The sequence below is a fragment of the Camelus bactrianus genome, chromosome 14 (genome assembly GCF_048773025.1).
Source record: "Camelus bactrianus isolate YW-2024 breed Bactrian camel chromosome 14, ASM4877302v1, whole genome shotgun sequence".
NCBI lineage: Eukaryota > Metazoa > Chordata > Mammalia > Artiodactyla > Camelidae > Camelus > Camelus bactrianus.
This window is the reverse complement of record NC_133552.1, coordinates 63,785,044-63,810,658: the sequence shown is the minus strand read 5'-3', so window position 1 is coordinate 63,810,658 and position 25,615 is coordinate 63,785,044. Positions and strand designations below refer to the sequence as shown.

At 42.2% G+C, this 25,615-nt stretch overlaps 1 protein-coding gene across 2 annotated transcripts in view; it reads right to left on the bottom strand.

Moving 5' to 3' along the window:
• The window catches only part of BIVM (basic, immunoglobulin-like variable motif containing), a 54,984-nt gene that overhangs the window by 2,719 nt on the left and 26,650 nt on the right, over nt 1–25,615 (bottom strand). Inside the window, exons 1-13 of one of the 2 annotated variants that reach the window (XM_074378501.1) lie at nt 23,797–24,365; nt 18,702–18,877; nt 17,055–17,170; nt 16,487–16,573; nt 15,513–15,573; nt 13,235–13,378; nt 11,051–11,258; nt 9,621–10,715; nt 7,525–7,772; nt 7,047–7,166; nt 6,672–6,885; nt 4,901–5,045; nt 627–827 (exon numbers count right to left, since the gene is read on the bottom strand). In XM_074378501.1, the coding sequence (XP_074234602.1) occupies nt 627–827; nt 4,901–5,045; nt 6,672–6,885; nt 7,047–7,166; nt 7,525–7,772; nt 9,621–10,715; nt 11,051–11,258; nt 13,235–13,378; nt 15,513–15,573; nt 16,487–16,573; nt 17,055–17,170; nt 18,702–18,877; nt 23,797–23,884 (2,903 nt within the window). In that variant the 5' untranslated portion in view covers nt 23,885–24,365. Of the gene's footprint in view, nt 1–626; nt 828–4,900; nt 5,046–6,671; nt 6,886–7,046; nt 7,167–7,524; nt 7,773–9,620; nt 10,716–11,050; nt 11,259–13,234; nt 13,379–15,512; nt 15,574–16,486; nt 16,574–17,054; nt 17,171–18,701; nt 18,878–23,796; nt 24,366–25,615 lie in introns of those variants that run through there. The other variant, XM_074378512.1, reaches the window with a different exon arrangement.

Genomic DNA, 25,615 nt, shown 5'->3' with positions numbered 1-25,615 from the left:
TTTCAAATAAGATCTCAATAAAAATAACTAAATAATGATAACATGGAAGCAACCCAAGCCGCCCATCCACAGATAAATGGATGAGCAGAATGTGACACCGCACACAATGGAATAGTATTCAGCCTTGAAAAGGAAATTCTGACACAGACTACAACTTGGATGAACCCTGAGGATATTACACCAAGTGGAATAAGCCAGTCACACACAGACCAATACTGTATGACTCCACTCCAACAGTCAAAATCATAGAGACAGATAGCAGAAAGGTGGTGGGCAGGGGCTGCAGGGAGGGGAATGGGGAGTTACTGTTTAATGGGTACAGAGTTTCTGTTTCACAAGATGAAAGGAGGTATGAGAATGGATGGTGGCGATGGTTACACAAAAGTGTGAACGTATTTAATAACCACTGAACAGTACCCTTAAAATGGTTAAGACGGTAAATTTTATGTTACGGGTATTTTACCACAAAAGAAAAAAATTAAGGAGAGGGAAAAAAGGAACTGAAAGGAGCATCTCAGAAAATGGAATATTAAGGAAAAACTGATCCAAGTTCATGCTCCATGAGTTTTAAATCGAAACACGCATTTGACTCAATGTTCCTCATGTTTTACTAAGTGAAAGGATATTCTCTAATCTTGTCAAGATCGGGCTTCCCCCACAGAAACGAGCCCTTGGAGTCATCGACCACGGGTCTGAGGTAAGCGTCCGCAACAGCTGGGTTAGGAAAGCCAGGTGTGAGCTGCAACTTGCGCAGCTTTTTTTTCACTTTGGTGTCGTAAGGATTAGGTCTTATCTTCTTGTTTTTTTGCGCTTCATGCCACCACTCTCTAGAAGGCAAAGGAGACAAGTCTTCATGAAACAGGGAGACCTTACAGTAGATGCACTGCAGATAAAGACTTACGTTTAAGGTTCAGAGATGTAAACTCAAGTCCCAACTCCAAAACGAAGTCTGTGACTTACAGAATAACAATGTTATCTTTTTTTGTGTTATTAATACAATCTGTAAGGATGGCAAACACGGACTGGAAGCTTACTCTGGGTGTGACACTGTGTTACCTGTTCTACACGCCCCATCATCACACGAGCACCTCCTACCACCGTCCTCATGTCACAGACAAGGAAACTGAACTCAAGCAGAAGTCACTCGCTCAAGATTTCACAGCTGGGATTGGTACGCTCTCCCTCCAGAACCCACACTCTCAAAGAAGTCACAGCTCCCCTGGGTCTCTTTCCCAGTGGTCAAATGAAGTAATGTACCTTGAGTCAACTACAATAAGGGACCCAGAATATTTAATAAAATAAAAATGCTAAAAAGGTGTTAGAATTTTAAACTGTGAAACAGAACTCCACAACAAGTATGATCCCAATATTGGAGAAAATGCATATATGTGGAGAAAGAGAGGAAAAGTAAATAGGGACATTTAAAATAATAAAAGTACGGACGCCTATTATTTTACCGTGTGCTAGGCAATCTAAGTGAGGAGACAACTGCATCGTTTTCATGTTTTATTCATTTTTCAATTTTTCCACTGTGGGCACAAATCACTACAGTGGGTTAAAGATAGTCCCCTATTCTCAGACCCTCCTTCCAACAAGAAGTGTCCCCTCCCCTTGAGCTGGCTGGGCTTTTGGCTGAGGAAGTGACACTGTGCCAGGCCTTCAGAGACTGCAGTTTCCACTTCCTGTTTCTTAGAATATTAGCCCTGGAAGCAGCCGACATGCTGTGAGGAAGCTCCAGCTGGTGAAGAGGACCAGATGGAGAGGGTCCAAGTCCAAGGCCCCCGGGGCAAAGCGCGGGCTGAGCTCCAGCTGACAGCACCACTTGCCAGCCACGTGTGAGCCATCTCAAGTGGCCCCCCCAGCCCAGCTGCGATGCCCCCGACAGCGATGGAACCAGGCGAGACATCCCCACACAGTCTGATCAAACTGTGGAGTCCTGAGCACAATCTGTAACGGGGGCTGTCTGAAGTCACTGAGGTATAAGGTAGTTTGTGGTGTGGCAACAGATAACCAGAAAAACCTAAACAACTTGGAAACAAGAATGGCATAAGAGTTAAAAACATAAATACAACCCTCACCAATCTATGCATTCACAGAACCTTTAAAAAAAACTACATTTCACCGCTTCATACTTAATTAGACTTAAGAACTGACTCACAGACCTGCTCTCAGCCAGTGTGCCATCTCCCCAGTGCAGGAGCGCCATCTAGTGTTAGAACAGACTAACTGCAGTCTTCGTGCAGGATCAAAATGCAAAAGGGGAAAAAAAAGATCTACCTTCACCAGTTTTACAATATTGCTCAGAGTGCACTGGGAGAACACCTATAATTCTCCCCTACTCTCTTTTGAATTTCCTTCATTGAAATAGTCATCATAACTGCCAGCCTGGAATATCAGCACACTACACTGTCAGCTCCTCAAACGAAAAAGCTCACCCCTCCGTAAAGCAAGAGGCCCAGACACTTGACATAAAAAGGAAAGAGGGCATCTGACAACCAGCTGGGGCGGGGGGGTGGGGGTGGCGGAGTGGGGGTGTATGGACACACAACGAAGAGTGGCAGCAACTGTAGCAAAACTGAAGAATCTGTGCCCTGACCAAGCCAGTGGGGAGGAATTGCTGTTCTGTTTTTGGGCTTTTTGGAATTTTGGACTCAGTATCTTCAGCTTTTTAATTTCCTCCCAAGAAAATCCAAAATTTTCTGTGAAACCTGCCCCAACTGTGTGGGTAGCCAATTCAAAATTAAAAAAGAGCACACTGTGTGGGCCAAACCAAACACAGCCGGGCTGCACTGAGGCCGCAGACCCGGAGCAGCTCTGCTTTACGGGGGAGGGACTGGCCGGGCCTGGTGAGAAGACAGCAGGCCACACTCGGGGCTTCACTGCTCTTCCTCCGTCTTCCTGCTCGTTAACTGCACCATCCCAACCCTGCAGAGCCCGGGAGGCTGGGGCAGAAACCGCCAAAGCTGATTAAAGAGGTAACCACTCAAACAGCAACGAGCCACCAAAAACTGTTGAGGAAAAAAGAAAATGGCATAAACAGGCATGCGCTAGATCAGAACTGCAAACTGTCAAGAAACATGAAAAAAAATTTAATAACCAGGACACCAAATCATAAAGTTAGATGCAACTTTCACTTATCCTAAAATAATACTCAGGTAAGAACTCAAAGATATGGCTATAAAGTCACTCAGAGCAGTGTTAGTTTAGACCTTAAAAAAAAAACCAGACATAATAATAGGCATTTGATTAAATTATTCAATCATGCTATATCAAAAGACTACAATGGAGTCATTAAAAACAGTGATGTAAGTCTATATACTGTTGATAATAGGCCCTGTTCTATCACCACATAAGTTACAAGTAACACAAAAGTATACAGCATCATCCCATTCTTGTAACAAACAATAACACACACACACTGATATGAGTATAGTTGTATATACATGTGTGACTGTATATAAAATGCATGAGTACCCTGCACGCAGAAAAGCCTAAAATTATATAAACAAAATGTTACCTGTAATCGTTCTAATCCATATTTTATCATTTTCTAGTACATATTTATTATTTGTATAAAAGTTATTTGTAACCTAATCACCTCCCTTACCACCCCCAAAAAACAACAAAAAAATCTTTTAGGGGAGGGGGCATATAACTTAAGTGGTAGAGCTCATGCTTAGCTAGGTCCTAGGTTCAGTCCCCAGCACCTCCTCTAAAAGTAAAATAAATAAATAAACCTAATTTTTAAAAAAACTTTAAAAATAAAAGTGATTTGTACTTCTGCAAGTTATTTATATATCGTGACTTACAAGCAACCTAACAACTTACTTACAGTACATACGTTGCCTCAAAAGTAATAAAATCATCAGGAGAGATGGAGAAAGCATGAAATAAACACTGGTATGTGTGCTAAGGCTGGAGGACAGCAGTCACTCAATTTTGTATTTAAGTTTTAATTCTAATCACCAAATCTTCAGACCAGAACATCCCAGAATTTTTCAAACACAGGAGCTACGATTGTAGAGAACACTAAAGAATCATTAAATCAACTACTGCCAAACAGTATCTCATGACAAACTGATGACTAAAAGATGCCGTCACAACCTGGGAGCAGACTAAAAACCACTGAATTATGTACTTAAGAGTTAAATTTATGGTGTGTGAATTGTATTTTAATTTTTTTTTTAAAAAGCCACCAAGGGGCAAACTTAAAAAAGAACTACTCTTGGGGAGTGGGTGTAACTCAGTGTACAGTGCATGCTTAGCATGCACAAGATCCTGAGTTCAATTCCCAGTATCTCTGTTAAAAAAAAAAAAAAAAAGCTACTATATTAAGAAAAAATTAAAAAGTGTACTCCAAGTGCAGCACCACTCTGGGTCCTGCACCAAAGGCGACCCATCCCCCACCACTGAATCTCAGTCTGCATGCAGCAAGACGCCACTGGCACGTGTCCCCATGCCCTGCTCGGGCCGCTCTCCCTCAGAACACTCAGCACACAGAAGGACAGACACATGTACAAGCACAAGCCCCTTGGTGGACAGCCTGTGACTTAGTCATCTTCCCTGTTCCAGCCTATCGTGACATCTGGCACAGTCACTATTCAGTAAACACCTGAACGCATGGAATGGTAACTTCTACACCCCTGGGAAGCCCCACAGGACTGGCTATGCGCCCTTAAACTCAGAGAAGCCTGGCACCTTCAAAAACAATTGTCTCTGATCTTGTCAAACTCTAGACTCTAGAAAAGGGAAAACAAACTTGAGTAACCCCAACCAACACCTCCTCCTGTTTTCTCAAAGGACAATGATTTGTGACAGTTCATGACGTAAATAATAGTTCTGTTTAACTATTTATCTATATCCCAAGTACCTGAACTAAAGAAATTAAGAAAGAACTTACGAGAATTTTAGGAGAGGTTCCAGGCCGTGTCCAGGAAATTCATTGAGAATTTCCATAGCTGTAACACAACCCACAGTTGGTACTCCTTCTGTATAATCACTTCCAAGCAAATAGGCCAAATTTATTAATTTGTTCCGGTCCAATCCTGTAAGAGTAAGAGTATTACATATTTTAAAATTGGTATTTTATTAACATTTATGACATAACATTTATAAGCATCTTATTACATAGCTAACATATATGCATACATATCCTTTTCCAATGTCGAAAGACATCTCGCTTTTACTATTTGAAATAGATTCTTTTTTAAAAATAGCTCTGTTAGAATTTTTAAAGTTTCATCCATCCTCACAGCTTTAAATGCCATATAAACGCTGACCCCCAAATTCAGCTCTCTAACCTGGATCTCTCCTTGAACCACAGTCACTCATCCTCAACTGTCCCCTTAACTCTCCACTGGGATGTCAGACGGGCATCTCAGAAACAACACATCCAGACCTGGACCCCCACCTCTCCCTGCTCCACCGGCTCCTTCCCGAGTCTCTCTCATTAAAGTGAGTCTATTCCATCCTCGACTGCACTCCTTCTCCCACGTCACAGCGCAGTCCACCTGCAGGTCCTCTGCACAGCACACTTGGCCCCCCTTGACTTCAGTCTCCTCCTTCCTCTCTGATGTGAACTCTTACTGTTCTCATTCACTCCTGCTGGCCTCTGGATCCGTTTCCTGGGCGGCCGTGACAAAGTACTCAGACTGAGGATTTATTTCCTCATAGTTCTGGAGGCTAGAAGTCTGAAATCAAGGTGCCACGGGGCTGGTTTCTCCTGAGCCTCTCTCCTTGGCTCACAGCTGACTGTCTCCCTGCTTCTTCCTTTTATGTCCTGATCTCCTTTTCTTACAAGGACACCAGTCAGACTGGATTAGGGTCCACCCTAATATCTCATTTAAAGACCCTCTCTTCAAGCACAGTCATACTCTGAGGTACTGGGAGCTAGGACTATAACATCTGGATTTTGGGGAGACACAGGTCAGCCCCTAACAGCCTCCATTCTTCCCTAGAACACATCAAGCAGGCTTCTGCCCCAGGGCCTTTGCACATGCCAGTCCATTTGTCTGACATGCTTCTCCACAAGGTATCCACAACACCTGCTTCCTCTCTCTTTAAGGCCCCAGCCCAAAAGGTACCTATTGTAAAGCCTTTCCTGACCACATGGGACACGCACTTCCTGTGACCACAGGTCACTCTCACCTCTCTTTTACTGCTTTATTTTTCTACATGGCCCATACCACTGTCAATTTATGATTTATGTATTTTTTATCACCTGTTTCTCTTACTAGACTGTTTTATTCCCTTCTGTTTCCCCATTCCCCATTGCCAAGAACAACGGGCACACAGGAATCACTCAGTATATATTTGCTGATTGAATGGGAGGACAAAGGATCACTGCCAGAAACAACATGGGACCATGAGGCGTCTCCCACCCGCCTCCCCTCTACACCGCCTTTGGTTTACTCTAGAGAGCTCAGGGAAGCAGAGTGTCACCAAGCCTGATGATTAAAAACTGCATAAGATGTCTAAATGGTACTAGGCTTTTAATTTCTTAGTTCTATGTTAAAAATCCCACTTTTCTACATAATCAAAAGATCATTTCTATGAAAACTTGAAATCTACCACTTCCATTAATGCATCAGATTAGTTCCTCGGGAAGAAAAAATTCATAATACAAATTCTGGAGGGAAATTGCACAAGGTAAGCGTACTCGGAAGTCTTACCTAGTTGGTTGTGAAAGTCCACATACTGGTAGTATTCTACAAACTTGTTTTTATTAAAGAAGTTTTTATAGACATGCCGTGCTCCAAAGAGCCAAATATCGCTGTCATCAGTGATTGTTCCAGAAGTCTGATCGGTCAGATCCAGGATGGCACACTGAGCCTCTGCTTCCATGGGAGCCTCGATGTAGGGGATGCCAAACAGGCGGAGAAGCTCCTGGAGGGTTACAGACACACGGTGACCCTGGGAGATGTGGTACTGGGCCTCGAGCCAGAAGCAGGAGCAGTGCTCAACCAGGTTGTTTAACACACATTCCCTCATGAAGTCTGATTAAATAAAGATCTCGGCAGGTGACGGCCCAAGCGGGTTGCACCCACCTGGCTTTCCAGGAACATCTGGCCTGTCACGGTAGCGGCGATCCGCTCCTGCTGCTGCTTCTGAGATTTCAGTGAATTCTGTTGTGCTAAAAGGTCACTCTCCAGGGTCTCCAGCTCCTCCTATAAAGTAGATTCATTTGTAGATAATTATGTTAATAACCCAGTTAAGCTCATGTGTTATTAAAAAAAAAAAAAGCCTGTATTTTGTCTGACTGAAGTTACCACTAAGATTTTTCTCCTTATGAAGTTTTCCATTTGCGTTTCTCAGCAAGTCTGTGATATCTTTAGGGTTCCCTCACTAAGTCACACGGAAAGTGGACACTACCCCAGACAGCAACCTACACAGAAAAGGAGGCATCAGCAGGAACAAGGTGCGTGCAAACAGCTACTAAGTACTCACCCGGTAACTCATTAGAACTCAGAGCTACTTAACCCGGCTTCCTCAGCAATCAGTGAAAACACCATGTCGCGTTATTACCAGATCAATATCTTGCCATTCACTGGGGGCATCGTCTGCCTCTCTCGCAGTTTCTTCAAGTGGCTCGGGATGCACGGCCTCTCTCTCAGAGTGGTCTCTCAGGAGGCCCTCGGAGTCCCTGGGGGATTCTTCCCTCTCAATTCCCACCAGCTCCTCTTCACTTTGTCCAGAGGGAGGTTTGGAAGCTTCGTGTAACTCAGCCTGAAGTTCATCGTCACTATTTACACTCCGCACTTCAATGAAACTTCCTGTACCAAAATAATAAGGTCACTTTACCTATAACCAAAACCTTAAAATCTCCTGAAATCATCAAGAGCTTTCCAAGGGGTCCTGAAAAATGTTCTACCCTAAAAAACAAGAGGCTTGAATGCAAAAGGAAACATGTAACCGTAGTATACTATTATTAAACTTTTAGTTAGATACACTGGCACTGTCTTTGAAATTAGAAACCCAGCTTTCAAAAATTTACATATTTGCTTTATACAAAAATGTTCTCTAAGTTAACTGGTATCATTTTAAAATTCAGGAGGAGGGTATAGCTCAAGCAGTAGAGTGCATGCATGAGGTCCTGGGTTCAATCCCCCATACCGCCACTAAAAAAAAACAATAATAATAAACAAATACACACATACACATATATATATAAATAAAATAAATTACCTCCCACAAATAAATAAATAAAAATTGGCCATGCTAAAAAAAAACAAAAAACAAAAAAGACGAGCTAAAAAAATTTTTTTAAATAAAATTCAAAGAGATTATCAGGGTATACACAGCCATGGCAGTTGTTAAAAATATTATTATGCTATTTCACTATGAACACAGCAAAGAATAAAGCTGTGACTTAGTGGAAAGGTCCTGCATAAGGACTCAGGAGAATCAGCTCTTCCTCTTCCACTTTCCTTCCCTCCTCTCTTGATGTCTTTTCTTTTCTTTAAAAAGTACTTACTGATTCCCTTCCTTCACTTCAGGTGGAGGCTGGGTCTGAGGTCACACTCAGGACGTGGGACTCTCGGGGCCAGGGGGTGGGGCCAAGGTGAGATGGAGAGATGGTTACAATAGAGAATGAGCAAACAAGTAAACACACTGAAGATGATGGAAGGCTCCTCACTGTTAGAAAGGGACACATCAAACAAGCAGAGTCTAAGCGGGGAGGGTATAGTTCGGTGGTAGAGCGCAGGCTTAGCATGCACGAGGGCCTGGGCTCAATCCCCAGTACCTCCTCCAAATATAAATAAATAAGCCCATTTACTTCCCCCTCATTAAAAAAAAAAGAAGGTAGAGTCTAGAAAGAGGTCTGTGACGCTGGACTGGAACTGCAGCTACCAGGGTGAACTTGTGAGTATACACAGGGTCCCACTCACAGGGGCCAGAGTTGGGATTCAAACCCCATCTGATGGCCCCGGAGCTGGAGCTTCGTGATCTACACGGCACTGCTCTCTCCCGTCTCCACACTCTGGTCACCTCTGCAGGGGAGCTGACATAAGAAGGTGGTGTCACCTTGCCACCCTCAGCTGGCAACTCACATTTTTCAGCCATTCTCCCCATGTCCACAGTGACCACAAAGACACTACCGTGAGGGCTGACTCTGGGGTGAGAAAGAAATTTTATCCAGTATGCAATTCTGCAAATATGAAATCTGCAAATAATGAGGACCAATTGTGTGCATACGTATAAATATAAAATATACATGTGTGCATACAGAGAGAGGCAGAGAGATATGATAAAGCCAGGGTGGTAAAATGCCAGCCACTGAGGTCCTGAAGGAAATACAGTGCTTTCAAATATTTCTTCAACCTTTTAAAATATGTAATTGTTTCAAAATAAAAAGTTAAAAAAAAATTAAAGGAAAACTCACCTTTACTTTCTCCAACTAAGGCACTCCCTCCCTTTAAAAACAATAAAAAGAGTAGCCAGACAGGAAAGGTCAAGATTCCATCACTAGCTGTGTGTCTTTGGGAAAGTCAGTTTGCCTCTCTGGGTCTTCAGTTCATCACCTGAATGAAGTGGGAACTGGGCTACACTAAAGGCTCTCTCGGTTCCTGCAGAAGTGAAATCCTACTTGTCTTTCTCTCTCAAAGAGCACCAGCACCTACCATCAGATTCACTTTCCTCACAGTCGATTTCCGTTGGCTCCATGGACTCTGGAACTGAAACTGAATCTCGGCCTGCAGATGCAACAGTCTCATGTTCTTGGATGGTTTTCAAGACATGTTCACACGCTTTGGCATTAACTGATTCTACATTTCCCAAGTTACTTATTGTCTCGAAAGGGACACTTAGCACGTTACTCAATTCTTGCAAACTGGCAGTGCCAACAACTTCACAAGTAGGAATTTTTTCACATTCTGCTCCATGGTCACGTGAAAGAATAGAGGTATCAAATTTATCCTCAGGTGGAAGAAGCTCTCGTTGTAACTCAAGCTCTCTGGTAAACGTTTCATTCCGTGATATAGAACTTGGAGTCATGGGAGGTGGTGGTGTCGGTTCTGCTCCACTCTGGAGCCCAGGGGCATCCCCAGGTGTCGCCACTACGCCTTCTAAAGGGGCTAGATCCTTTCTGTCCTCTGGAGCCTCATCGCTCTTCTGAAAGGCTTCCTTCACCAGGGGAATGAATGACGTCTGTTCTTGCGGGACGCCGTGGCCTTGACGAAAGACAGTGCTCGGTACATGGGCTGGGTCTGCAGGCTCTTTCTCATCAGCAGCGCTGGTGATGCGCTCCTCGCTGTCTGGATGAGGCACTGTTGCCAGCAGCACTCCTTTCCCATCCCTCACTCTGGGCCCTTCGTCACTTTCTTCATCAGAACTGCTCGAGAGCAGCCTTCTCACTCCTGACCCTCGTGTCTGCCCGTGGTTCCTGGCGCGCACTCGCACGTCTTCATCTTCATCATCATCCAGAGCTTTCTGAATAGCCAGGAGGGTCTGCGGCGACACCGAGCCTTCGGGCGCAGGGGCGGGCAGACTCTTCCCGCCCGGCTGCCTCTGCTCCTCACTCTCTTCTGTGCTGCCTCCCAGCACAGCATCCTGCACAGCCAGGGAGGTTCCTGGAGAAGGAGGGGAAGGTTCGGGCTCTTTCTTTGGCTTCAGTTTTCCACATGGAGATGATGTCACATCAGAAGACCTGCTGGGCACATCACTGCAAGAAGGAAGAGATGCTGAATCCTCTTCTGTGACCTTCTTAGCTTGAATACCTCGAGAAAAATTAAAACATTCTCACCATGTAGTTTCACAGAGTGATAGCAGGCTTCTAGTGAGATGAACAAGAGCACAGGGGTTCTTCTAAATGAAGTTACACATTTCCATTTAATCACAACTAAGAGTGAATCCGTTAACTGATTTTAAAGTGAGTTGGTACAATACTAGTTAATACATTAATGGCCTGTGTACATTATTATTACACTAATAATAAATAATCATAGTTAATAAATTAATAGGACTTCATATTATCTAGGGGTGGTAGTTTACAGAATTGAGAGACAACATATTTTTGGTTTTTAACCATCAAGTACGTGATGGTATCTGATACCTTTTATCAAGATGTAATGTGAAGTGTCTTCAGAGACCACCCTCCTTGACTCTACCTCCTTCAGAAAGCCTCCTTCATCTTCATATTGCCTTTGGATTTGTCCTGAATGTTGTTGATTCATTTCCTTTTGGACATTTTCTATCTGTTGGTTTAGATAGTTTTTTTTAAGCAAGCCTTTGAGCTGGTACTGCGAAAAGTCATTGGACTCCTAAAGCAAAAGAAATAGATGTTTTTACATTAAATATAGATAATGTTCCCATATTTCCATCCCTTTCCCCCAGCACAGATAAAGGACAATTGACTTTTTTTCATTGGTGGCATTTTCATACTAGGAAAGTAAAATTTGGATAGTAGGGAAAAGCTATGATTGCGTTGTTAAAGAATAATCCTTCAAACAAAAAGAACTGGGCAGAAGAAAGGAAATCATGGATGCTGTTAATGACTTAATCACTTGCTCAAAAAACATTTATTGAGTGTGTAATGCATGCCAGGCACTGTGACATTTTGATTATGACCTAAGAGATAGACAATCTTTTAGAACGGAAGTGCCCAGCACAGCCCCTGGTCCATAAAGGACACACAGTAAGTCACTGCAACCAGTTATTAACCTGATTTATAAAGCACTTCCTAAGTAAGGCATCCTTCTGAGTGTTTTTATACATGTTACCCCATTTTATTCTAAACCACCGATGAGACAGATGTGATCATGTCCATTCTACAACCGAAGAAACTGAGACTGAAATAGCTCAAGTAAGCTCTCCAGAGCCTCACAGCTCGTTAAGCGGTAGATCTGGGGCCAAAGGCAGGTTGCTGAGCCTTACACTAAACTGCCTCTATTACTGTTACAATTATTACTTTTTTTAATTACCAACATTACTATTATCAACATTGCATTTGCCCAATGTACAGGCAGTGCGAAGGTCCAGCTTGTATGACTCAGAACTCCCCTCGGCCGCCAGGATGACAGAGCCAGGAGCTGCACACCCTGCCACCCGGGCCCCCCAGTCCCAGGGGCTCTGAGGTGGCAGGAAGAGAATCAAGTGGAGCACATCTTCAGGGACCGTCTCTCTCTCTCCCATCCCGCCCACTGTTGTTTACTCAATCCAAATCTTACTTCCTCAAAGGCCAGCCAGAGACCCTTTCATGCTCAAGAAATAAAATGCCTGATTAACAGACTGAGCCCAGATTTTCCCCCTGAAATGAAAATAAATTTTCTTCTGTCTTTTGTATATTACTTCTGTACACCTTAGCATTTTCCGACGTTCACGTTCTTTGTGGAAAAGCAGAAAGGGACGATGGGGAAATCAGCTCCTGCCTTTTTCATATATTTGGTATCAATTTAAGAAATGTTCAAAAGTCTGTAGAAAAAACATCCACTCGTTAGGAATAGTAACGCTGCAAGATTTATATTCTGTCCTACAGTGAGTTAAGGGAGAAAGATGCCAGAAAGAATAGGCTGTACGAGCAGGAAGAAAAACAAAACTCATTCACCAACGAGAGGCAGTGATCCGTGGTGCAGCACGACCAGGAGACAGGCTCGACACTACCCAGCTCCACAGACCACCTCACTCCAGGGTTCTGTGGCTGTGAAGCCACCACCACATGCTCCAGGTTGAGGAATTTACCACCAAACTCCCTATTACCACTGTCCAGAAGGAGTAAGAGGGAAGATGGAGATCCAACTGCATTTCTAGGGCTGCAGAGGAGAGATCCTGCAGTTTCACGCCAGAACAAACTTCTCCGCTGTGATTAGGTTCTTATCACTGTTAATTCTACAACGTACACTATGGGTCAACATAACCTCTATGAACTAACCTAAGAATTGGCCCACTAAGCGTACACTGGGCACTTACTGTGTGAAAGATACTGAACTGAGTGCCGAAAAGACAGAGGTGAGCGAGGGTGCTGAGAATACGCAGAGACACTCCGGGCGCTATGAGAACACAGAGCAGGAGGCAAGACCTGGCCTTGGGTGGAAACCCAAGAAAGGCCTCTTTCAAAAAGTATATAAAAGTTCAAACTCATAAATATATGATGCTTCATAGGCTCTCTGAGATACACAAATGCTGTTTCCTGGAAACAGATATCGTATCAACTACGCTTATCAATTTTCTCCTTTTTTCTCATGAAAAATTTTGCTGAAGCTCTTAATTCTAAGCATGAATGTGCTGTTGTATATTTCACCTCTGGCATTGCTTCAAATAATGTTCTTCTTCGCTTGGTAAATTCTTTCATATCAGTCAAGATTTCATGCTTTATTTCAGGCGGCAGGCTGCTGAAGTCTTCAGACTCAATATCTACTGCGTGAGGGTTACGGAAGAACTCTTCCTGTGAGGAGTAAAACCCAACACCATGAAACTCACACTTTATACACTGAATTCTATTCACCATGATAGGTATTTTTTGTGCTTATAACCAGAGTCTTCCATAATCTGCAATAGGCTAACCACATTATCTGCAGTAGACATCAAAGGGAGTAAGCAGATTAGGGAACATATCCATTCACTCATCCATTCATTCAAAACAAAAAATACCTAACAGGCATCTCTAATGTGCCAGGCTCTGTTTGAGGTGCCAAGGTGCCAAGCCACATACGGTCCCTACTCTTGGGTGTAGAGGAAGACAGATGATAAACAAATAAATGAACATGATGATGATGAGAAAACAAAGCAGGTTAACCTGACAAGACAGTTGATTAGAAGAATAGGAAGAGAAAAACATTTATTTGATAGAAAACACCCTACTAAATATAATGACCTGTGAGCAGGGACATGAAAGACATCAAAAACCTGCTCAGGGACAGAGCATCCCAGGCTGCAGGAAAGGCGAATGCAAAGGCCCTGGGGCAGAGACGAGCCTTGTGAATCTGAACAATATTTATTATCCCCTCAATTAAATGAGCTTTGTTTTGCACCTAAAATCAAAAGTGAAATTAAAAGTGAGAAATTTCACAGACCTGGAAAGTGTAAAATCTTTCTAAATTTCAACTAATTACCAAAATATTTATAAAACTCTTCATTAGTAAAGAGAATAAAATAAAATAATGTGCCTCCCTGTATGTATGTGTGTTGTGTATGTGTATAAACCAGCGAGCACTTAGGACAGGCCAGTCATATCGTCAGAGCTTCCTGTGCTTTCCCTCAGTAATGCTCCCATCACCCCTACGAGGAAGGCATCAATGTTACTTTTGTTTAAAAATAAGGAAATAAAGCCTTGGAGAAGTTAAATTGTCTAAGATCTCACAACCAGTGAGCAGGAGAGCCTGGAACCAACTGCAGGTCCTTCTGACCACGTGGTCCATGGTCTTCTCCCAAGATCACTCTGACTTCTGCATTAATAATGCAGGACCTCCCCGAGTTGAAGAATCTTGCAGTTTTAGCTCAAAAGTCTTCTACCAGATGTACCAGAATAATATGAACACACAAGAAAATAGTGAGCTTGGGAATCAAAGAAAGTTACCCACTATTCTGAGAAACTTGGGAAAATTTTCAAAAACTTAAATCTATAGTACAACTTCAATTTGTAAAAATGTTATTCATTAAAATATGTGTGGTGGTGGTTTTGAAGCATGTCCACAGGTTGTCTGACCCTCTTCTTGTCTAGTTCCCCTCCCATTAAGTAGGGGCTGGCCTAAACCAGCTGCTGATGGAAGAACGTAGTGGAAGGGAGGCTACACCATCCCCAAAGCTGGCCGGAAAAGGTAGCCCGGGTCCTGGGGGCACTTCCTCGTGGGCTGCCTGCCCTGGGAACACAGTGCCAAGCTGTGCAAGACCTCAGGCCACACGGAGAGGCCACAGACAGGTGTCCTGGCTGAAAGCCAGTGTCAGTCACCGGGCACATGGGTAAGGAGGCTTCAGAGGAGACTCCGACCCCAGCTAGTCGGACTGCACCTGCCTGGGAGATGCTGAGAGGGAATTGCCTCTCTGAGCTCATCAACCCCCAGAACAGTGAGAGAGGACGATGATAGAAGACCGCTGTCACACCTGTGAGTTACACATCAGTAGGTTAACTACAGCACACGCACAAACATGCATCTTTGTGTATATATACGTATCCATGCACCCTTGATAGATACACACTCACCCAAACACACACACAGGTACTCAACTTTTTAGGGGTAGGTGGGGTACTAACTAACTACAGCAAAATGTTAACGGAAGTTATTAATGGGTAATATGCTTTCCGTATTTTTTATACAAGCATTTGTATGTATTTATTGGCTACAAAAGAAAGGTGGCTTATTTTGTGTATCTAGATATGCATAGTTCCATATATACATGTATGAGCATATGTGTATTTTATATACACACACACGCATACATACATAAACACACAATAAAGAAGGCATCTATCTTTCTTACCAAGAATGTTCATCAATTCATACTACCTCATTAAAATTATTCATTTTCATGTTCTTCATTTCAAATAGAATAACTCCTGAACTCACAAACTACTTCAATACCTGCAATGCTTGTTTTTGATTCATTCTTTCTTGCCATTCTTTTTCATCTTCCTCTTCTGAACTGAAAGTCAAGCATACAAATATACATTTACAGCATCTATGATTTAATGACTACTCACAAAAATATTTCTTGAGCACAAGGCGCTGCTAGTTACAGGAGCCACAAGGGTGAACAAGCTGGCAAGGGGTGCGCCGTCACTGGCCGCAGTACGGTGGGGACACTTGTAGGTGAAAAGTCACAGTATGACCTAATATCTTCCATCGCAAGGGCAGAGCAGGTTGCCAGAGGTGCAATAAAGAGTCACCCCACCCCAATCTGGGGGGTCATGCAAGCTCTCTGAAATCTCCTGCAACTGCATTGCTTGGAGAAGCATGTGATTAAGGGGTTGAAGTTCTGTCCTAAAGAAATGAGAAGCTAGGGAGTATTTTAAGAAGGAAATGACAATATCAGGTTTGAGTTTGAACAGATTCAACACTTACAAAACAGGGATTGGGCTTGGCAGGGAGGGGCTCCTGCAAAAGGGTAAGATCAGAGACAGAGAAAGAATGTGGAAGCCAGGACTGTAACCTCGACACCAGATGATGGTGGCAGTGGAGATGCAAAAGCTGCTTGGCATCACAGGAGCCCCTGGGAACAGAATGGGGGCCGGTGGGGGACAGAGGCAAACTGGCCCTCCCCTGCACTTCGACCAGAGAAGCTGCTGACACTTAACAGCCAGCTGCAGGAAGAGCAGCCAGTGAGGTTCCCACGCAGCGGGACAGTGCGGGCGCTGTGTTCAGCTGGGAACTGCAGAGTGCCCACTGGATTCAGCAAAGACAATTTAGCAATTTTGTCTTTAAAAATAATCTAAACGGTGTCAAGAATGCTTATTTCAGATGCATTAATTCCCACATGCCTTATCACGTAGGCAAAACATAAAGGTTTATGTCTGTCCGAATACAGCAGTAACATTTTAAAGAGTGAAAACATTTACCTGTCTTTCTCTTTCTCCTGTAAAGGTGGCAAAGCATAGATGTCATCATCTCTCTGAACTTGAGTAAGACTGGGAAGTGCTTCCTCCCTGAAAAGGACACCGAGCCTTAAACAGATGACAGGAAGTAGTATTTTGAGAGTCAGTAACACCCCCCATTAATCACACAGACCCTGCAGAGGAGGACAGAAGGGGGCACATGGGGGCGACTGGTTCCACCCCACTGGCTGCCCAGGCCGCTGCTGTGGGAAGAAGCATACAGGCAGCCATGAGAAACAGGGGACCTGGTGCCGCCTCTCAGGGTCCGGCAGGAAGAAGAGCCATTAATGTCAGATGTGCATGTAGGGCAACCCTGCAGCTTTCCTTCTCGCTGTCAAAGCTGATTCTCAAGGAGCAGAGAATTTTCACCACTTCTGTTTCCCAGACCAAAAGGAGATCCCACTGATTCCTCTCATTTCACCCTCTATTTTCTACTTGCGATTAAAACTGGGGAAAGGGAGCCCTGAGAATCCAATGCAAACATAAAAGATGTTTAAATTCATCTTTGAAATGAATGTAATTTCCCTCTTGCCTTTTGCTTTTTAAGGCAGTTTTGATGACTTGTCTTTTCAAGAATGTTTTCAGAAGCTTCTCTGTAGTTTTTTTGGAGTCAGTGGATGCCAAGTCCTTCCTATGCCTCCTCTTAGCCTATGAAAAGAAAAGATACAGAATTTTACTTCAAGGTATTAGTATGTCAGAAACGTGTCTGAGGGTTTTTTCCCCATGGAATTTGGTTTGTCTGAGTTTTCAGACTCTGGCTGTTTCAGTATTTTCCAATTGCCGTATGAGTGAATGTCTTCAGGTTTCTGCTGTGTAAAGGACACCCAGAGCTTCCAACCATTACTGAATGGATTGGCTATTACACTATTTTAGTTTACTTCCAGTTATTTTTAAATGTCCTTTAATGTCCCCAAGAAGCCTAAAACTTAATGATACATAATTAAGTAAATGCTTCCTAAAATGGATTATTACACCACTGTCATGCCAAAATCAATTTCCAATATTAGTTTTTATAGAAATACATTACTTATATGTAATCCACATTCAAGACTATGTCATAAGAAATCCTAAAATGTATAGAAATACCTTGTAAGAAATGTCCAAACAGGGAAAAATGGAATAGTCTCCATACTTATGGTTGAATATAAATATTCTCTATACCAAAACATTCTTTTCCTCTTTTTTTTTTTAATTGTGATGTAATTGACATATAACATCATGTAAGTTTAAGGCAGACAGCATGTTGATCTGATACATTTAGATATTGCAGTGTGATCACTACAGTAAGGCTAGCTAGTACCTCTATCCTGGGGTGGGAGAACCAGAAAGACGTTAAACGGTACAAAGTTGCAACTACGAGATAATAAGTTCTGAAGTTCTTTCCCTTTCTGATCCTTCCAAAGAGTACCTGATATAGAGTATGCCTTGGATAATTAAAAACTGCATCTGAATAGTCTAGACCTTTCCCTGAGGGCACAAATGTTCCCAAGCATTTACAAATCCTTACTTTTGCCCTGTGTCCTCAGTTCGACAGTATCTGTCTGATACAATGATAAGATGATGAGCTGACCTTTTCAACATATAAAAGTCCTATATTTAAACGGTGCTGTCATTGGGGGCACACACGATTAGTCCAAAGCACAACATTGTTCCAACTTTGTTTTAAATGACTTTCAGAATAAGGAAATTCATTCTCATTCTTTTACACCCTGTCCAATTTCCTTCCTTAATCTACTTTAGTCACATTTGGTGCCATAAAGCATTGCTCACTCCTGACATCCAATTCACCTTTAAAAGAAGGCTCACTGTCCCAGAGGGTGCGCCAGCTCTGCTCAGGGAGGTGCTTCCCTATGATGCTCTGAGCAACAGCAATGTGGCGAGAGCAGCTGGAGAACAGCTAAGGAGACCCTCTGAAGGGAAAACTCCCGACTGTAACTTTAGTAGTTTTATTACGACTTAAATTTTATCATTGCACCCATAATACACTTTCAGAAACAAACACTTTTTTTTAAAAGAAAAAGCGTCTATTGGCTCAAGATAATTTTTTTAAAGTTGAATTAAATTGAATATATGTCAAATTAAGTCTTGGTTTCCAAAATTCTCAGGAGAAAGTTTAAATTTTACATGAACTTTTCTTTCTTTCTAAGAATGCAGAAAGAAAAACATAGATAACTCTTACCAGAGTCTGTTTCTTTAACAGTGGAGCGTCCCCATCAAACACAAAAATAGGACGAATTCGAAAAAATAAGAGTTTGCAGAGCCGATGAAACAAAGTGAGAAGATGAGCATTTTCTATTGAGTTCCCATGGCGATCCCGGACTCCTTTAAGTGCTTGGTTTAACCAAATGCTAATATCTACAAGAATTGTTAATGGAAAACATTTTGCAATTTCTTCCCTCATCTTCACAATTTCAAATTCCTAATGCCTGATATCAACCAAACATTGAAACTGAGCCCTCATCACAACTCACTTGAAACCGAAAAATGTTGAGCCCTGATGGAATCTGCCTAAAATCAGGTAAGTTTATGTGAACCCATTACCACTATTTACATCCTGAATTTTAAAATCTTACAGAGATATATAGGTCATTTAAAAAGTCTAACTGGAAAGAACTGCTTCTTTAAAAAAAAAAAAAAAACAAGCAAACAAAAAACTACCAACCTGTATGGAATTTTAGTAAATTAACACAACTCTTTTGGAGAACAATTTGGCAATTCATAGCAAAAAACTTAAAAACTTGCACTCTATTTTACGTAAGAATTCCACTTCAAGACATTTATCCTCAGGAAATCATCACAGACTTACAATAAGAGGTACTTATAAGAATGTTTGTTAATAATACTGAAAATATGAAGAATCATTTAAAAGTCTTCTAACAGATCTTTTTTAATGAAATTATACTGATTTGCTGGAACCCAAGGATCCCTTAAAAATGGAAGTTGCAGAAGCACCTAAGGAAGACGGTCACAAATTATTAAAGGAAGTAAAACAGGTTACAAAAGTATGGAAAGTATAATTCTATTTTGTAACATATGCAGTATGTCAAATAGTAAAAAACAAAGCTTAGACATCGAAATATTAAGAGGAGTGATCTTCTGCTGTGATTACAACAGATTTACATTTTCTTCTTGGCATTTTCTTATACTTTTAAGCTTTACTAAAGAACACTTTTTGGGGGAGAGTATAGCTCAAGTGATAGAGTGCATGCTTAGCATGCATGAGGTCCTGGGTTCAATCCCTGGTACCTCCTCCAAAAATAAATAAATAAACCTAATTACTCCCCCCAAAAATATTTTAAAAGAACACTTTTTAACAGGTTATTTTCTCTTTGCTCGTAAGAGAGGGGCACAGCAGTCTGCTGGTTTCTCTGCTCTCCGTCTCTCTGCCAGCTCCTCTGACCCACCGTTCAGGTGTTGACTTTGGCAGTGACCACTCTCAGGCCCTCTCCTTTCCTCCCATCTGCACTGGCTACCAGGCTACTGCAGCCCCCACAATGTCTCTGTAGTGAAGACCCTTGGAAAGCTTCCCACTGCCTGTAGGATGATATCCAAAACATCTTCCCACCACGTAAGAATCCCTGAATGATCTGCCCTCTGCTCCCTTCTCCTGTCTCATGTCAAGCCACTGGGCTTCCCTCAAACCCTGGAAACCACTAAGCTCATTCCTGCCTCCAGGGTCTTCCCACAGGCTCCTTCCCAGCCTGAACCAGTTCCTCCATCTCTCAGCCTAGTGACCTCCTACTCTTACGTCTCGGTCTACAGGTCACTCCCTCAGCCGAGATTAAGACCTCCAATTATACACTCCTATTCAAAAACATCTTGCTTATTATGTGGCAGAAATACTTCTCTGGACGGGGGATACAGTGCTGAATAAAACAAAGTGTCTCCCCTAATGGAGTTTACAATCTAGTCAGGGGAAAATCCAGACTCTGAGCTCCATGACTTGTCTAAACCATACTGTTGTGCACTGCTCTCCCTCATCCAGAGCACAGAGGAGACAACAAAGGTCTGCTATCAAATGAGCTGAACAGTTCCATATTTAAATGAATGCACATTACCTAACTTACCATAAAAAATTAGGCCCATCAACAATTAATGTAATAAACATTATATAACAAAATAACTAGTGGAAAGCAAGCTATTCTTATATTCATGCCTACATCTGAGTGCTACTTCATGCCAGGGATTTCCAAGATCCTAGGGATAACAATGAACAATACAGCCATGAACAAAACAGATACGGTCCCTATCCCTAAGAAACTTGCATTCTAGTGGGGAAGACAATGAAAATCAAGTAATAGATGTATTTGTTAGGTTTTTGGTAAGTGCCAAGAAAAAAACAGAGCAGAGTAAAAGAACCAAAGTGTGACTGGAGGGTCAATGGCTTTTTAGTTAGGGAAGGCTATGTGAAGAGGTAACAAGACTAAATGAGTGAATGAGAGGAGTGAGCAAGTAAACAGTGAGGTGGGAGGGAGAGCAGATGCAAATGCCCTGGGACAGAAGTGGACTTCCATTCAAGGACACTGTGGCAGGTGCATGGCAAGAAGAGCAATAGGAGGAAGTGACGTGTGTGTGTAGTCACTGAAGGTTTCTTGAGTGTGACTGAAGGATCACCCGAGTGGATATGCGAGGAATAAACTAGAAGGAAACCAGTTTTAAAACTAGTTGCAATAACCCCAGTGAAAGCAGAATGCAGTAGTGAGGTTGATGAGATGTAGTCAGATAAAGGTCCCATCTTGGAAGCAGGATTTGGTGTTGGCTTAGCTCTGTATTGTATTGGGTACGTAATTCTAATCGGCTTGTTTCTGGTTGCTACACTGTTGTTTGCACGGAGTAAGTTTCTAGTTGGCCTCTTGCTTTAAATTTTATAATTAAAGAGAAAATCTAATTTCAGATCAAGAACTGGATATGAAGTTTCTAAAACACAGATTGCTAAACATAGGTATGCCTGAAAATTTACATCATAGAGACAGAGATGGGTCTTTTTTAAATTAATCACACATAGTGCCAATTGTCAGCCAGGACTGAGATTTCCAGCTTGAAATTCTTAAAGAAGAAATACATAGAATTAGGCAAGCTGAAAATATTTGCGTAATTTGATTTGTCTAATTTCAGTAAGTTTATTAAAGGACAACAATAAATTCATCTCAGGGCTGGAAAAGTTAAATCTGAAGTAAAGTCAAAAACCATTTTACAGATAAGATCCAGAGGACAAATGACATTTTGAAAAAAACGTAAATTACTTTAGTGCTGTTAGGCAACGTAAAATTTAACTAACCCCTATTAGTATGCACAGACTAAAGAAAGTGTAACATTTTGCTAATAAACTTAAATGCATTTTACAAATATTAAGGCCCATAAGAGACAAAAGTTTAACTATTAATTCTTTATTATTTGACACAAACATTCAGACTGTATAAATAAACAAGACATTCAGCTAGAAATGGTAAGATGACCAAATAACTTATTTTAGGGATCCAAGAGTAAAGTATGAAACTAGTTGTCATGGATAATTTCTTCATTAATAAAACCAAAAAATCTGAATATATTTCAGATATTTGAACTGAAATTCCCATGAAAACAAAACAAAGCAAAATCAATTATAGAATTGCAACCAAATATACTCCTTTTACATAAATATATACACATATACCTACACACATATATGAGGTTACCATCATAACTGGAGTATCTTTAACAGTCTTCTTTAAATGATCCATTCTTTCAGAAAAACCTAATAACCCCATGAAAATGACTTTATGTCCCAAAAGAACTTCTGAGTCATCTGAAAATAGACAATCTAAATTAAATGCTTTATCTTTCTTTATTTTGGACAACTTCCTAACAAATTCGAATGCTTAAGTTCACATGTCATCTCAATTATCTTACAAATTATTAATTCTTCACATGGGCTGCAACATAAAATGATCTAAGTTTTTGCTTAAGTTTTAAGGTTTCCTGAAGCTGAAGACTGTGTTTCAATCCACGTACAGTTCTATGAGGAAAATCTTCAGAAAGCAGTGATTTGAGGAACCCCCAGAGGGCAGCAATAACACATGTGCTTTGTAAAAAAAAAAAAAAAAAAAAAAAACCTTTCTCACAAGGCACCTGGCATAAAACTTTTAAGCCAAAATTCATTGCGAATGTATTTCAATTGCTCATGTTCCAAAAACTATAATCATCATTATTATCCTCATCATATTACTTTATTTAAAAAAATTATCAATATTCTGTTGTGTATAAGTTGTCTCCTTACTAAAATCAATAGCTCCTTTTGCTGAATCCACACATACTCTGACAACGCATTTACGACCTGAGAGCAATTATTTACTGGACACTTTTCCCAGAGTATGGGCTCCTAGGCTTATACGTTCCCACTTAAGAAACTGGTGTAAGGTACTACCAGCTTCTGGAATAGAACAGACCAAGGGAGGGAGGAAGGCCAGAAGGGAGGAAGGAAGGGGAAAACAGGAAAAAAGTAAGTAAAAGAAAATGAAGAATGCTTAACGAACAAAAAGATCAAAATTTCAGAAATAGCTTTCACGTGTTTTGGTAATGAAGAAAACATTTAATTCTAAAGACACAAATAAAACCAGCCAAACATGCACACAAACAAGTCCTTAAAATATCCACCATAGAGGCTGGAAGGAAAATAAGTCACTGTGTACCTTCTGAAATCTTTTCAGTGTCGTACCATATGAATTTCCTACTCGAAAACTCACAAGAAATAACAAACGTTACTTTTTTTTTTCCTTTTTTAAGAAAAGGTCAAACACTTGTCCACAGTTTTCTTCCTCTAACAAATAAATGGAGCAAGACTCAAATCAGCAGGGAAAACTCCTGGCAGGAAGTCTACTTCGTTTTCTCCACGCTCACCTTACAGCAGGGATAATACTTTTAGGATTTACGGTATTAACAGTGCCAGGGACTATTCTCAACTTTTTATTTAAACAGTCCCTTTATTCCTCATACTAAGCCTGTGGGTAGACTATTACTACCTCCACTTTCCAGATGAGAGAACTAACGCGCAAAGACAGCGGTAAAGCACGGCCCCTAAGTGATAAAACCAAGACTCAAATCCGGAGCGGCGGGACGGCAAAGCCGCGGGAAAGCAGACACTTCGAAAGGAAACGTCTTGATGGAAATTCTATGGCTAACCCCCTCGAGTGAGACCGTCATCCTACCAACGCCCACTCTGCGCCCACTGCGGAACTGAGAGCAAAATCCTGGAGCCAATCGCTGCAGCCCAGGCCCCCACGCCGCGTAAAGGATACCCACGGCCAGGATCTTCCCTTCCAGCGTTTCCGGGTTGACCTGCCGCCCGGAGCACTCCAGCAGCTTCCAAAGCCCCTGGACCCCCATCAGGCAGGTGTGTCCCCGGAGCGCAACTCGGGGGCGGGGTCGCGGGAGGCCTTTCACTCCGAGTCTTCCACACCTGGCTGCACCAGCGCCCCGGACCCGAGGAAGAGCTGCCCCCGCTCCGGCTCAGGAAAGACGGAAAACAATAAAAAGCCCTCCGCTTTCCAGGGAAAACCGGCACCAGCGAAAACCACACTTCCCACAAGCTGACGCTGCCTCGCGGAAGAAAGACAGGGCCAGAGAATGGCCGGCGGCGGGGAGAAGGAACAGGTCCTCGTCTCGCCCAGGGCTGTGGCCCAAACGTTTGCGCTCTTAACGGACGACCGAGTGACGAGCAAGATAAACAGCCAGAAGATTTCCCTTCGACAAGCCCTGTCCCCTCCAGTGGGTGCGTAAACTCTCGAGAAATGAGACCCCTCGGCTTCTGTCTAATGCGACTTGCAGGGCGGAAGTCCCGGCTCGCCGCGCTGACGTATATCCGCTGCGCCGTTGCACTCCGGAAATGAGGGGGCGGTTCAGCCCCAGTGCTTGTATTGTGCGGAGCTTCTTCCGCGCTGGCGTCCTGTCGCGGTTTAACGTTGACACCACCGCAAAGCGTCAGCCTGCAGAGTTTACGGTTTTCTAGGCGCTTTTCCGGTATCAGTTTCTTCCCACAGAACTGCCAGTTGTTAAAACTGTTAATACTAAGTATTGTTTTTACACGTGAGGCGACAGTAGAAAGGTGGACGCTTTGGTGGTTATTTCTTAACGCACAAGTTTTCATTTGTCCGATAACTTGTAGTAACTACGTAGTAATACGATTTAAAATCTTAACCCTTTAAATATAGTTTAGTTTTCTCTGGCATCTAAAATTTAGGATTCCACGGCTTGTAAGTCAGAAATGACAGGAAGCTGATTTCCAGAGTAGCTCGGACCCTCAGGCTAGGATTCAAATCCAGACCGCCCCACAGTATGGTGTTTAGCGTAGTTTGAAACACATTTGTTCAGAGGTTCTGTTCCTTCATCTGTAAACTGGGCAGGCATAAAACCAAACTTGCAGATTGTTTTAAGCAAAAGTTAGAGGTACTTTATGCAAAGTACTTACCACTAGTAGTAAACGATAGCCATATCATACATACTGGTGCAGGTTGGAACTATTTAAACTACATTCAAAATCAGTGAAAAGGTTTTTAAAAATCAGTTTTTAGCAAAAACTATTTTCATGCCCAAACAGATGGTTCCCAGGGACCAAGTTTACTTGACCTAGTCACAACTAATTTTCTGCCAGGGTTAATCCTGACAAAGTACTTATTTGCACTACGTCCATGTGTAAAGTAATCCCCAGAACTGTTTCTAAATATATTTTGTGGGAATTATTTTAATTGCCTATTTATTTTTTGTCTCCCCCCAACACAGTATACTGTAAACTTATTGAAACCAGGAACTATTTTGTTGAGTGTGTGTATACCTCACCCCTGATATTTAGCAGGAATTCTATATATATATATTTCCTAAATAACCAGTTTCAGCATCGGGTCTAAAATTCTGCAGTGCATCTTGCACCTGCTGAAAGAGAACTTCTTCACAGGTCAGGCAGTTGTTAGTTTAGATCCTACCTGAGCCATGTAATAACCCGGTGTTATGGGCTGAATTGTCCTTACAAGAAGAGGAAATTTGGACAACCAGACACTAAGGAGGTGTGCATAGGGGAAAAGTCATGTGAAGGCACAGGAAGAAGGCAGCCTTCCATAAGCC